The sequence below is a fragment of the Bombus vosnesenskii genome, unplaced genomic scaffold (genome assembly GCF_011952255.1).
Source record: "Bombus vosnesenskii isolate JDL3184/JDL3185 unplaced genomic scaffold, Bvos_JDL3184-5_v1.1 scf7180000014260, whole genome shotgun sequence".
NCBI classification, from domain to species: domain Eukaryota; kingdom Metazoa; phylum Arthropoda; class Insecta; order Hymenoptera; family Apidae; genus Bombus; species Bombus vosnesenskii.
The window spans coordinates 12,284-25,050 of NW_022883413.1; the positions used below are offsets into that span (position 1 = coordinate 12,284).

General features: G+C 32.7%; 1 protein-coding gene across 1 annotated transcript; it reads right to left on the reverse strand.

Annotated features, from left to right (window-relative positions):
• Positions 1-848: 848 nt before the first annotated feature.
• Positions 849-8,687, reverse strand: LOC117239812 (interaptin-like). The gene is made up of 12 exons (XM_033505642.1): positions 8,530-8,687; positions 6,149-6,482; positions 6,037-6,088; positions 5,568-5,777; positions 4,884-5,330; positions 3,875-4,096; positions 3,598-3,708; positions 3,188-3,473; positions 2,472-2,603; positions 1,738-2,164; positions 1,327-1,437; positions 849-1,163 (listed from the first exon to the last, which is right to left on the reverse strand). Exons 1-12 carry the CDS (start codon positions 8,685-8,687, stop codon positions 849-851), a joined length of 2,805 nt encoding a protein of 934 aa, XP_033361533.1.
• Between the last annotated feature and the right edge of the window lie 4,080 nt (positions 8,688-12,767).

The following is a 12,767-nucleotide window of genomic DNA, read 5'->3' on the forward strand; positions in this document are numbered from 1 at the left end:
CATTTGCAGTGTAAAATGGAGTTCAACGAGCGCTTAAACGTCGAATTATCTCCAACGGAAGGAAATGATAGTTAGTTTTCGTCAAAATCGACGAAATCTTCGCGATTTGCGGGCTACTTTGCTTGTTTCGACGGTTAAACGGGAGTGCATTACATTTCCAGTGTAAAATGGAGTTCAACGAGCGCTTAAACGTCGAAATATCTCCAACGGGTGGGGAATGCCGGCTACTTTCCGTCAAAAGCGACGAAATCATCGCGATTTGCTAGCTGTTTTGCTCGTTTCGACAATTAAACGGGAGTGCATTACATTTGCAGTGTAAAATGGAGTGAAATGAGCGCTTAAACGTCGAAATATCTCCAACGGAAGGAAATGACGGCTAGTTTTCGTCAAAATTGACGAAATTGTCACGTAAAATGGATACTTGGGTTGCGGGAGAAAAGAAAGCTGAGTCGTAGCCCAACTATTAATTCTCTTTTATCGAACTTTATTATGACTTTGGCACTTACAGTAGAATAACGTTGAACAGAGAAAGGGGTGTTGTACAAGAACAGCAACTAGAACGAGAACTCCGCGGGCTGGGTGAAGTCTCGGCTTATATTGATTTTGGTCCTCCAAAATCTTAGTGTTTCCTCTGTATGGAGCGATGGAATTGGACTCTGACTGGTTCGACTTGTACTTGTTCTTCTTCGTCGTGGTATATGCTTTGGCTATTTCAACCTGTGAAGGTTGTTGGCTGGTTAAATTTCGACTACGATTAATAGGGATAATTTGCTAAGTTTGACGAAATGCCGCAGTATCACGTGTTGAATATTTTGTAGACTTTCTAACAGCCTGTGATATAGATTGAGTTAGTGGTCTTTGAGTAATGGTTTTATACTATCTTGTTGTTTCTTTATAGTTTGATTGTTATCCAGTTGTTCCTTTGATACTTGCATTTCTTTGTTTTGTTTAGCAACTTCTAAAGCCTTTTCAGCATCTACAACTGGTTCTTTTTCCATGCATGTAATTTCTTCTTCGACCAGTACAACTGTGCTTTCCTCTATAGTTCGTGTTTTTGTATCATTTAGTAAACTTTTCAATTCAATTTCCACAGTATCTGGAGCTTTAGATACCGACTGACTGTCATCTTCTGCATTTTCAATGCCCCAATCATCAAAGATATCCTGAATGACACTTCTTTTGTTAGTTATGCGCACTTTATCTACTTCACTTATAGATTTATTCCTTCCTTCTGTATTAGCAACATGTATAAGTACGACAATTTTATTATGAATAATTTTCTTTTCTACATTAATTTTATGTGAACTATCAAAAGATTAATCTTGCCATTTCCATTTGTTGTTTCTTGTTATTCCTTTCTTTAATATCAATGTCATCTGCAGTTTCTAGATCACTAATTACTCCTGAGGTAATAGGAGTTATAGAATCGTTTCTTGTCTTTGTATGATTTAATATGTCATAATTGTATTTCTGGCTACAATTTTCAGAAACTTCTTGAGCCACAATTTCTGTTGAAATTACTTCTATAATTGTTCCATCACTTTCTCGTGCTTAACCTATCGAATTAAATTCTTCATTTACAATTTCAGCGTTCTTCATTCCTTTTTGTTCTGCAGAAACATTTTTTTTTCTTCATTGGAATTTACAACAGCATCCTTTTCATGTACAGTTAAAACAATATTTTCTTCTGTACTTTCATTCATATCATTAATATATAGTAGTTTCTACAGTCAGTACCATTACTTCTGAACTACTATCAACTAGTTTAGACAAATCTGTGTCTGTATCCGTGAGATGCAATGTTTGGGCTTTATCATCAAAAGTTTCACCAAGTGTTTTAATTAATGCTTGACACTGAGCATTAGTAACACTAACTGTATCTATATTTAACACTGTACAAACGTTGTGTTTCTCAATGTTTTGTTCACCCTCATTTGTATTAAATATTTCAACATCGTTCGTACTTTCTTTATCTAAAGATGTGTCACCTGCATATCTTGAATGATCTCCAATCTCAGTTGTATTCTCTGCTTGCTCTTCTTGAAATTTCTCATCTTTTTTTTTTTTATATTGATCATCAATTTGTGGGTCCTTATTTATTATTTCTTGTTCTACTTCATTAATCGCAGCGTTCTTTATGCTCTCTGTCTCACTACTTTCCTTACTTTAAAAATTTTTTTTTGTTTTTATTTAAATCTGTTACATCACATTTATTTACTACTAAACCATCTTGAATTGTATTATCTGTACATTCCTGTGACTTATTTTTTTTTTTTGATTTTCTGGAATATCATGCACATTCTTTATAATATCAGTCGTTGATTCTGATATTAATGAAGAAGATACATCTACTTTTATCGATGATTCTACTTTATTAATGTCACTGTGCACTTCATCTAGTTGTTCCATAGTAAAACATCAAGATTGTTACAATTACTTAAGAAGTCATGGATTGTTATTTAAATATTTACTGCACTTTTCCATCAATGTAACCCTTTATGGCAGTTTGACATTCTACAAAACACCAATGCTGTATCAGTTTATATTTTTCTTCATCATGAAGTTTTATTATATCACCTAATTCTTCCTGATGTTTTTTTTCTCTTTTTTTCAATTTTCAAATAAGAGTGTGTTTTCTATGTGAATCTTTTAATTCTTGGTTCGCCTCGAGTAAGCGATTATTAACATCTTTGGAAAGTTTTTGGACGTTTTCCAGTTCTTTTCTAAGAAAATTATTTTGTTCGTTCATATCTTTTACTTTACCTTCAATTTCTACCCTACGCAATATTTCAAATTTATTTTCATTGACAAGGATCATTTTTCTTATTTTTCAAAATCCAGTTTCAATTTATTAGTTTCTTCTTCATATTTATATCCAAAATCACCCACTTTTTCATATTCACCCTTTAGTTCGTCTAGTTCACATTGAAGGGCAGATTATTTGTCCTTATGGTTCAAGAACTACATTTTATCTCTTTTGCATCTTTAGCTCCAGCTTCACGTTCCTCCATTGAATTACTAACACATGAATTAAGTTTGGCCTTTTTTTTTTGTTCCAGCAAGTTAACTTCATATTTGTGACTTATGTTATTTCTTCTAATTTTATTGTTAGTTCTTCAATTTGTATTCCAAAAGATTGAACTCTTTTTACGTGCATGTGTGTGTTTTTTTTTTTTTTTTTTGTAACTCGTCGAGTTGCAATTCTAATTTTTGCACTTCCTCCTTCATGTCCTCTATGTGCTTCTCGAACTCTTGTGTCGTCCTGTCTTTGTCGGAACATTCTACTTGAAGATCAGCGAGTTGATGCTCGGGATCGTAATTCAATTTTTGGTCGTTAGCAGTAATAAGCTTACGTAACTTCACTTTTGAACTTGATCTTGTTTGGTCTTGATTGTGTTTTCGTGGTGCTTGTGGTGTTCTAAAAGTAATCGTCACGTTGCTTGCATTTTTAGTGCACATTGATACACTGCACTCTGCACAGGCAATGCTTTTGTTGTCATGAAATCTCTCTAACTTTTCAGTAACAAAACCTTTTATTTTATTATTTAATTTTGGATCATGCGCCCCAAGTGGAGGTACATTATGTGTTCTCTTTACCTTTATTATGCACACGTTTTCCTTTTGCTCTCAATTTTTCGATCATCTTGTGCTGTTCTATATATTGTGTTCTTATGTTCTTCGCATATAAATCCTGTCGATTGATTTTATCTTTCAGTTGAGGTACATGTTTAATTCTTTACCTGTGATTATGATGAACAACCTCAGCGTATTTCCTTTCTCTCTCTTTTTTTTTTATGGATTTCTTGATAATCTTTTAGAAGTTGCTCGTTGTATTTGGAAAGCTTTCTCACTTCGTCTTCAGCTGTTTCCTAACGGGATTTTTCTTCTTCAAGTTTTTCTGTAATCATTTTTTCTAAATTTCTCCATTTATTCTGTTCTTCTTCGAGTAATTCATTACGTTTCGGTATCTGGCTATCTTTTCCTTTAAAACATTTAATTTTATCAGAGAGTTCTCCTATTTTCAAACTTGCTTCATTTAAGGTAACTTTATGAGTTTCCGTTTGATGCTTTAACATTTGATGTAAGTCTTCTATTGCTGTTTCACGTTCTTTCAACTGTTCATTAAATTCGTTGTTTAGCATATCCACTCGAGAAATTTCGAGTTCTTGAGCATCGTTTCTTCTTTTAGAAATTTGGCTTATTTTCTCTCGCCTGCTGCTACATGTTGCTGTCATTTTATCAACTTCTTTCTTCTTTTTTTTTTCTTTTTTTTTTTTGAACTTAAAATCTTGATTTAAGGTTTGTGTTTCACTATATGATTTATTATTATTAACTAGTTCAACATTATTCTCAGTAGATTTTTTTTCGCGTGATTTTTATACTTATTTAAATAGTTTAACATGAGCAAATGCATCGTACGTCAGATATACCATTTTTAATAAATTGTCGCCTTTACAACTCGAGTTACCTCTGAACGAGTCGCATGATTGATCAATAAGCCATGAGTAATTATGCAAATTCAGTTTTTTTTTCATCTATTTATTTGAATATTATAACAAAGACTTTACATTGAATATTTTATTAAAATTGTAAGTTTTTCATAAACGCTTCAAAATCCACAGTCTATTGATCAACTCCTCTATCCTTTCTCTTTCTCCTCACTAAAATAGATAAATTCCTAATGTAGTTTGTGGATAATATTTTTTTTTTTCTAAAGCAAATCACATTTATCGTCTGATATATTTTTTGAAATAATTTCTGTCTGTACATTTTCTTCTTTTCTCTTACTCCTCTTTCTCTTTCTAATGAATTCTTTTTATTCCGTAAAATAGTTTTTGTATATTCAATTTTGTTAAGTGCAATCCTTATTTCTGATAACTTACTTTTATTAGATAATTCTTGTGAATCTTCTACTACATCTTCCATATCACTTTGAGTGCGGCTTCTACCTTCAGTAAATTTAATATCTTGAACCGTATCATTAATTTCAATAGCTCTTTCGGTATCAAGTAAATCGCACTTATTATTTAATATACCTTTTGAATTGACTTCTGTCTCTGTAGTTTCTTCTTTTGTATCTTCTTCGAGTTTTCTTTGTTCTTCTAATCCACCCTTCTCATTTTGTAGGATCTTCCTTGTATCTTCATCTTTTTTAACTTCGACTTTATCCGATCTCCTAGGTCTGCCTCTATGTTTCGCTTCATCAGTTGCTATTACACCCGTTACTGCATTATCATTTTCTACAGATTTATACCTATCGCTATCACTAGCTGTGTTCGTTAAAAGAACTTCCCTTCGTTGACGAGTATCAGTTGTTTCGTTTTCACTATCTGAAATTGATTTTTGTTTAACACCTCTTTTTTCTTCTTTGGCAAATTTATTTTCTACATTTTCCGATGCCTTTTGTTTATTAATTATTTCACACTTGTCTTCGATTAATTTCGTCTTTAAAGCGCTTCGCAAAATTTTATTTGTGTTTGATTGTCTGGTTTGATTATAAACAATTTCTTCAAATTTTGGCGAAGTAGCAGGCTTTGCAGCAACATTATAACGACTGCTCCGTTTACTACTATCTAACATAGATGGAGATGGATTCTTGTCATCTTTATTCTCTAAAGACTTCTCTTGTGTATTAGCATCTAAATTTCTCGACATAAGATCTGCTGAAGTTTTTGATTCTGTAGTGTCACACGCATTTTTCGCTGTCATCATTTGGTCTTCTTCTATAAGCAAATGTTCATTATTGTAAGCATTATTTCTTGCTTTTTGTATGGATTCTAATGATATATTTTGTTCAACGTTGTCTATTGATTTTGTATCATTTTCAGCAGTTGATTTACTAACTGCTTCTAATTCCTTCGTTTCAATTTGGTTTTCTTTATTTGTATCGCCGTCCAAAATATTTCTCATTGAAATATTATCCTTCTTGTTATGATCTTTTTCTGCTTCTCCTAAACTTTTACTTTTTTTGTCAAACCATTCTTGTAAATTTTGAGTATCTTGTGACGAAGATGGTGACAAATCATTATACAATACTGCAATATCTTCTTTCCTTCGTTTCACAGACTCTTTCTGGTATTCTGCTGAGCTATTGACATCAAACATTAAGTCTGAAAATATAATCCTGTGAAGCGGTGTCAATTGATACTTTCTTTTCATAAGCATTTTCTACATTAGACTGCAATTCTTTTGAAAATTCTTTCAAAACCATTTCTTCATTTCCTACAGTAACGTCTGTTTTCTCCAAGCTTTTGTTCAAATTATTAGAAACTAAACTACCCTGATAACTACGACTAGTCGCTGTTTTAATAGTCTCCTTTAACAGTTTTCTTAACTTGATTTCGTTCTGCTTCTGCATAGCGTCTAGTATGGCCCGAATACTTGGATTCACACCAGTAGCCATAGGGCTAACAGAAGATGTGTCTTCTGATTTTTTGCTCAAAGTGGTTATTGTACTGTTGTTGGAGTCTGTACTAGCGAAGCTATTGCGACGAGTACGATAATATTTAAAAGAATCCAGTTCTTTACCTGAATATTCTTCTTTTCGTGACCAGTTTCAGTTTTGGCGATGACCGTAGTCCGCTTTCCGTAGAAGTCGTTTTCACGCAAAGTGAGCTGATCTGCAGAGGTCCGCTGATCCCTCAATCTTCAATGATGCACGTATGCCGAAATGCGTAATTTCGTTTTCTTGAAGTTGATGGATCCTGGCACGGATCGCCAAAATGTCACGTAAAGTTGGTACTTGGGTGGTAGTAAGAAGGCTGAGTCGTAACCCAACTACTTATTTTCCTTTATAAAACTTTATTATAAACACTTACAAAATAACACCGAACCGGAGAATAGGGGTTATGTGAGTACAGCAACTAGAAGAGGAACAAGAACTGCCCGAGCTGGGTAAAGTCTCGGTTTATATACGTTTTGATGTGGACGGAGGTGCGTCACAGCCTTGGTGTATGCTATGATGATAAGGTGGTGATGTGTCCAAAAGTGTCCGAAGGTCGGGTGTCGATGTATTATCACTGATGTAGGTTGAGATGTGATTGATGTCACAAGAGCTTGGTCGAATATTAACTTTCAACAACTCTTTTCAAACTCACCAGTCACAAGCCACGGTTTACTGAATACATCTTTTTGGAAAATCCTTTTTAGATTTTCGTACAAGGAACATGGTTTGTTTGACAAGGGATTTTCTTTTGAAGCAATTTGGGGTGACAAAAAGGTCTTTTTGTTAGGTAGCTTATCAATAAAAATGTTTTATTAATGACGTAACTGGAACGAATACTAACGAATTTAAATAGAATCGACGACCAAATGGAATATATCTTCTTTTCAATTTTCATAAATCGAAAGCCCTATGGATACGTATAAATGTTTCTTTTACTCGTAGTAAATTATTATTATTCTATTATACGTGTGTATACTACAGAAGGACCATACTAATAGGCACCAACAGCTTTCATCTAACATAATATTTTCATGGAATCTTATAATCATTTTCGCCTCATTGTCTCCGAATAAGTCGTATTTAACAACATTTCGAATTTCGATTTGTTGAAAAAGCCGCTCAATTTGATGCACAAATTTGATTTCGCAAATCGCCTTTTTGTACTCCCCGTACTGGCGAGAACGAAGATAAATGTTCGGCACTGAGCTACTGCTCAGTTGCTACGAGTTAATCCTCGTTTTGCTTCAAGTAAATAAAACGCTCTAATCTGTAAGACGTCCATAAGATTCGGTTGACGGTGGCTGTTTCGTGTTAATCGGTGTCTCAATTTTCTAATTTAATTATTGTGCTCGATTTAATGACATGGCGATCTGGTCCAAAAAAAAAAAAAAAAAGTGACTCCTTTTTTTGCTTTGATATAAGATTTTTATTTTTACGTATGAAATATGGCGAAGAAGTAGTGACCTCTCTTTTATCGATGTAATCATATTAGGGGAACGCAGTAAATGGCTTCTGCAATATCATGGAACTATTCGTATCCCTCGATTAATCAAGTTCCCCTAGGTCAGTGATTCTCAATTCTTGAAGCGTTTATCGATTAAAAAATAGTTCTAAATCTTCTTCGATTTTCTCCAAAGAATTTTCAAATTGAATATTTAAGACAACATTTAATGAATTCAAATTGAAACGCCTTATTTTATCACGTAAACGATAATTAGGAAAGAGAAAGAATTCGTATTCTATATAGAATATATATTCCATGCAAAGTGTTCCAACAATTTTTAAACCTTTACAAATTTTCCATAACATACTAAAGGAATGTCAGTAATTTGTCATCTCAGTATGTCATCTCAGTAATTTCCTTAAATTATGCCAATTGCCAATGTATGCCAATTTGTATAAAATTTAAATCTACCTTTTATTGGTAATCTAAAAATCATTACTTTCTTCAATAATATAGGAAATAATACCTTAAAAATTGCTCAAGAAATACGCAAAATGCGTCGAAGGTAACCGAGCCAAAAAGATAATAAATAAATAAATAAAAAAGAAATAAATAAATTTAATAGTAAACACGTGGGTACTTGTTGAAATTTGCACCATTTGACGCGAGCAAACCGTTCGAAAGGAAAACACGTTCAGCCGCCAAAGCTGTGGAATTGAGATCACTTAATTCCGTTTGAATCCATCCATTCTCGTTTAATGGCCTATTTGTTTTCAATATCATATCATTTCCAAACATATCGTTCCTGAAAGGCGAAACAAAATGGCAAAACAAATGTGAATACATATCACGAGCGAAACAGAAGTGCGAAGGTTCTTCGGAACGATAATAATAAAATTGCATGGGAACTATGGATGGAATACAAGGCAAAGGTGTAAATGGTATTATAAGCTTTGAAACGACCGTATGGAACGAGAGAAAATTGATCAAAAAATTGAGTTAAGCCCTTTGAAGCTAGGAACAACACGCTTTGATGTTTTGTTTAAAAGAGAGAGTTACGCAAAAATTGTATAGGTATTCCCTGAAGGTAAATCAGATTTTGTTGCCGAGTAAATAAACGAGATTTCAAGTTTCTTTCGAATATTACAAATTTAAAGGTTTTGGTGGCATTTTATCATTAATTCTATGATAATACAACTTTTTCATGAATTCCTTTATTATAAAAATATTACTTCTAAAATCCCCGCTTTAAGGGACCAAATCACATGGCTAAAATTTTTAATCTTTTTGATAGATAGTCGCTGTTGATACTTAACCGAGTATGGTCATATAGTCGGTTAAATAAAATTTCCATCCTTTCAAATATATATTATATTCGTCAGTGGTAAATGTTATCTGTGTTGGCATAGTGAATAAATATATTGACGTTCCGTGTTTTAATCAGCAGAATCGTAATCAATACGTGTTTTCTATGTGTATAGAGTGTTAAAAACTTACTTGTTATAGCCGTGGGAGATGGTGATCTGTTAGAAAAAATGGATTACAAAATTGATCTGGAGTATAATTTTCAAGGACAACAGTTTTTATTGCGTCATAAAGTTCTCATGACGAGGAAACAGAAGTGTTATAGTCCTTACACGGATATAACATGTTCTTTTGGAAAAAGCTGTTTAAAATTTCATTAACCTTTACTCTGTATTTATTATGTTGTTGAAAGTATGTTTCGAATAACAGTTAATATAAGCATCAAAATAAATAAACAACAATTAATTAGATAATATCGTAATAATATAATATAATGGGTGTAATAATAAATAATAAAGCTTAGAAAATGTGCTCTTGATGAAGCCGGTGAAAATTATCCTTTGTTCCGTGGTATATATAGGGTAAAACGAATGGTAGACCGCAGCATAGTGGTTTCCAACGATCCACACTTGTTCTAATTCCTCACTCAACGTCTTTCGTGTCCATTGACGTAGAAAAAAGTAAGTTATTGTAATATCGGAATATATTAAAGATGTAATTTTGTCCGATTAATTATAATTTATTAATAATGGATTGAAAATACAGATATTATTTAGACAGAGAAACGATGTTTGATTAACAGGAAAACTAAATGCAACGCTCGTATTTACATCAAATAACTTGACAACTATTTGGTAACTCTCTCTCTCTCTCTCTCACTAGCAACTCTAACACTCGACAACACTCGCAACTCAATTCTAACGACTCTATGCTTCGACATCTCGATCAACTCTGAACCTCGCCAATGCATTTCTGCTCGGTCCTGCACACACACACACACACACACACACACACTTTTCGGCTCACATACTCTGGCCTCTCGATTGCCACTCCTTGAAATATGAAACCGTACTTCTGTTTTGACGCTGCTTATCTTTTCTCGCGTCACTGTTACCAGGCGCTCTTGGATGTAAACAAACCACAAAAAGACGGCGTACACGGTGTTTTCTAATTTCAGCCGATCTCCAATCAAAGCTATTCTACGATATTACATTATCGTATAATAATAAGCTTTTAATCGTTTAATAATAACTCGTCAAGTAGAAATTCCACACGAAGCATTGTGAAGAATAATACTTGAAGAAGATCTATGTTCTTACGAGATTGGCTGTGTACAAGAACTTTGTTGGATAGATTGTATCGTTTGACGAAAATTTTATTGTTGAAAGTTAAGAAAGTTGGAAAGAAAACCCACGCTGTCTCGAAGATATCTTGTTTTTCAGATGCTGTAAATTGACAAATAACTAGATATTAGTATTGACATTATTTGATGTCATATCTGACTTTAAAGTATAAATAAAATCAATCTAGGAATTAATGAAATTTCAAACATTTTTTCTAAGAAAACAGAAGTTTCGTTCCTCCTAATGAGTATCACATGATGCAATAGAAAAATAATTTGACATTGAAAATCGTGTCAAGATCAATTTCGAAGCTATAAAATCGTCTTAAAAAAACGCCGTGATAAAAAATTTTTTGACACCTTGTACAAAGGTGTATATCAACGTAAGTGTACCTGTATGTCTATATTCGAGATTATTTATCTATTCAAGATAGCAAAGTCAAATACTATATAGAGGATTTAATTAATGTGTATATCAACGTATGTATCACTATATATAATACAATAATATTCTCGATATACGTACGCGCGTGATAGAAGGTCGTTCGGGGAAAAATGTTCATGACACCGATATAAAAATACCATATGGAGGATTTAATTAATGTGTGGATCAACGTATATATCATTATATGTAATTATATCATTATTATCAATATTATATATAATTATTGTATTATTATTATCATTATATGTAATTATATCATTATATGTGCATTTGGCAAATAATATTTGACATCTGGAAGCGACATGTTATTTATCTATTCAAGATAGCAAAGTAGAAATAGCATATAGAGGATTTAATTAATGTGTGGATCAACGTATGTATCACTATATGTAACAATAATATTGACTGTATATGTACGCGTGTAATAGAAGATTTTCGGTTTACAATGTTTATGACACTGATATAAAAATACCATATAGAGGATTTAATTAACGTGTATATCTACGTATATATCATTATATGTAACAGTAACATTGTGTGCATATGCGTATAATATTGGTTAAATGTTAAATGTTAATATTGGTTAAATGCGTTAAAGTGACATGTTATTTACCTATTCAAGATAGCAAAGTAAACATACCATATAGAGGATTTACTACTGTTAACACTCGGTATTCTCGTATTCAAAGTATTTAACCAAATAATTTGGGAATCCAGCGGACGAACTTGTATTTAATATGATTATATTTAATATAACAACTTTACTCAATATACGCGTAGGATTTTAAATGTCATGAAGGTTGCAGCGGACTCAATTTTAATGTACCACACTTATACGTTAAACGTTTTGCTCATTGGTAACCTTATCTTAATCTTTCTCTTCTGCTATGCGAGTGACACAGTAAGTTTGATAGTAATCGGAACACGCGATTTCTTTAAAACACAATCTTGTTTTCCGCTCGACGAACACGATACGAGACGAAAGAATGATTTATGAACACGATTTTCGAGTGATTCTTTTCGACAACTATTAAGCTTCATTTATAGCAATAGTCACTACCATAATCATGGTCAATCGTGGATGACGCAGTTACGCATTAATTCACTTTAACAATCCTGAATAATGGTTAATATCATACTGTAAATGTATACGTTAAAATTACGCTAATGACAGTTGCCTCGTACAATTTGTTCATTTACTTTGCAACAAAAAGAACGCATCTGCAAGCGTGTTAATCGGATAACGACGAACTTCATTTCGCAAACACCGACACGTGAAACATTTTGAAGTTACGTCGACGCGAGAGTAATTGGTTCCCTTAAATTACTCAATTTCCATTTCTTTCGCCATGTATATTCGAGTATTGCATTTGAATTGCAGAGCAGTCGAAAGTAGAGGAGCACCTCGCCGATATATCGACAGGAACATGAATTTTTTTTCATAGGGCGAATATTTTTTCCATTGAATTATTAAACCGAGTCAAATTTTCAAACTCAACCACTTAATTTAATCGTTTTACATAAAACATTTCAATCTTTTTTCTTCTAAATACTTTACCTATATTTCATCTGGCTGAATATTCCATATTTTTAAAGCTTGTTGATAATTACAAATACGTAATTATCATTCTGAAGCTAGAAATTTGAAATAAAATTGCTCTGCGCGAAAGGAAATAATTCGACGTTTTATATATAGCTGTTAAAATGATATAATAAGTTTCAGTAAAATAGCTTCACTAAAATTTGTGGTTTTTTCCTTTTCTATTTTTTTTTTTTTTTTTTTTTG

Coding starts and splice junctions, on each gene's coding strand:
- LOC117239812 (XM_033505642.1), bottom strand. CDS start 8,687: ATGTTTGGAAATGATATGATATTGAAAACAAATAGGCCATTAAACGAG. Junction 6,483..8,529: donor AATGGTGCAAATTTCAACAA/GTACCCACGTGT, acceptor TCGTCGCAATAG/CTTCGCTAGTACAGACTCCA. Junction 1,438..1,737: donor ATAGTAGTTCAGAAGTAATG/GTACTGACTGTA, acceptor AATCATACAAAG/ACAAGAAACGATTCTATAAC.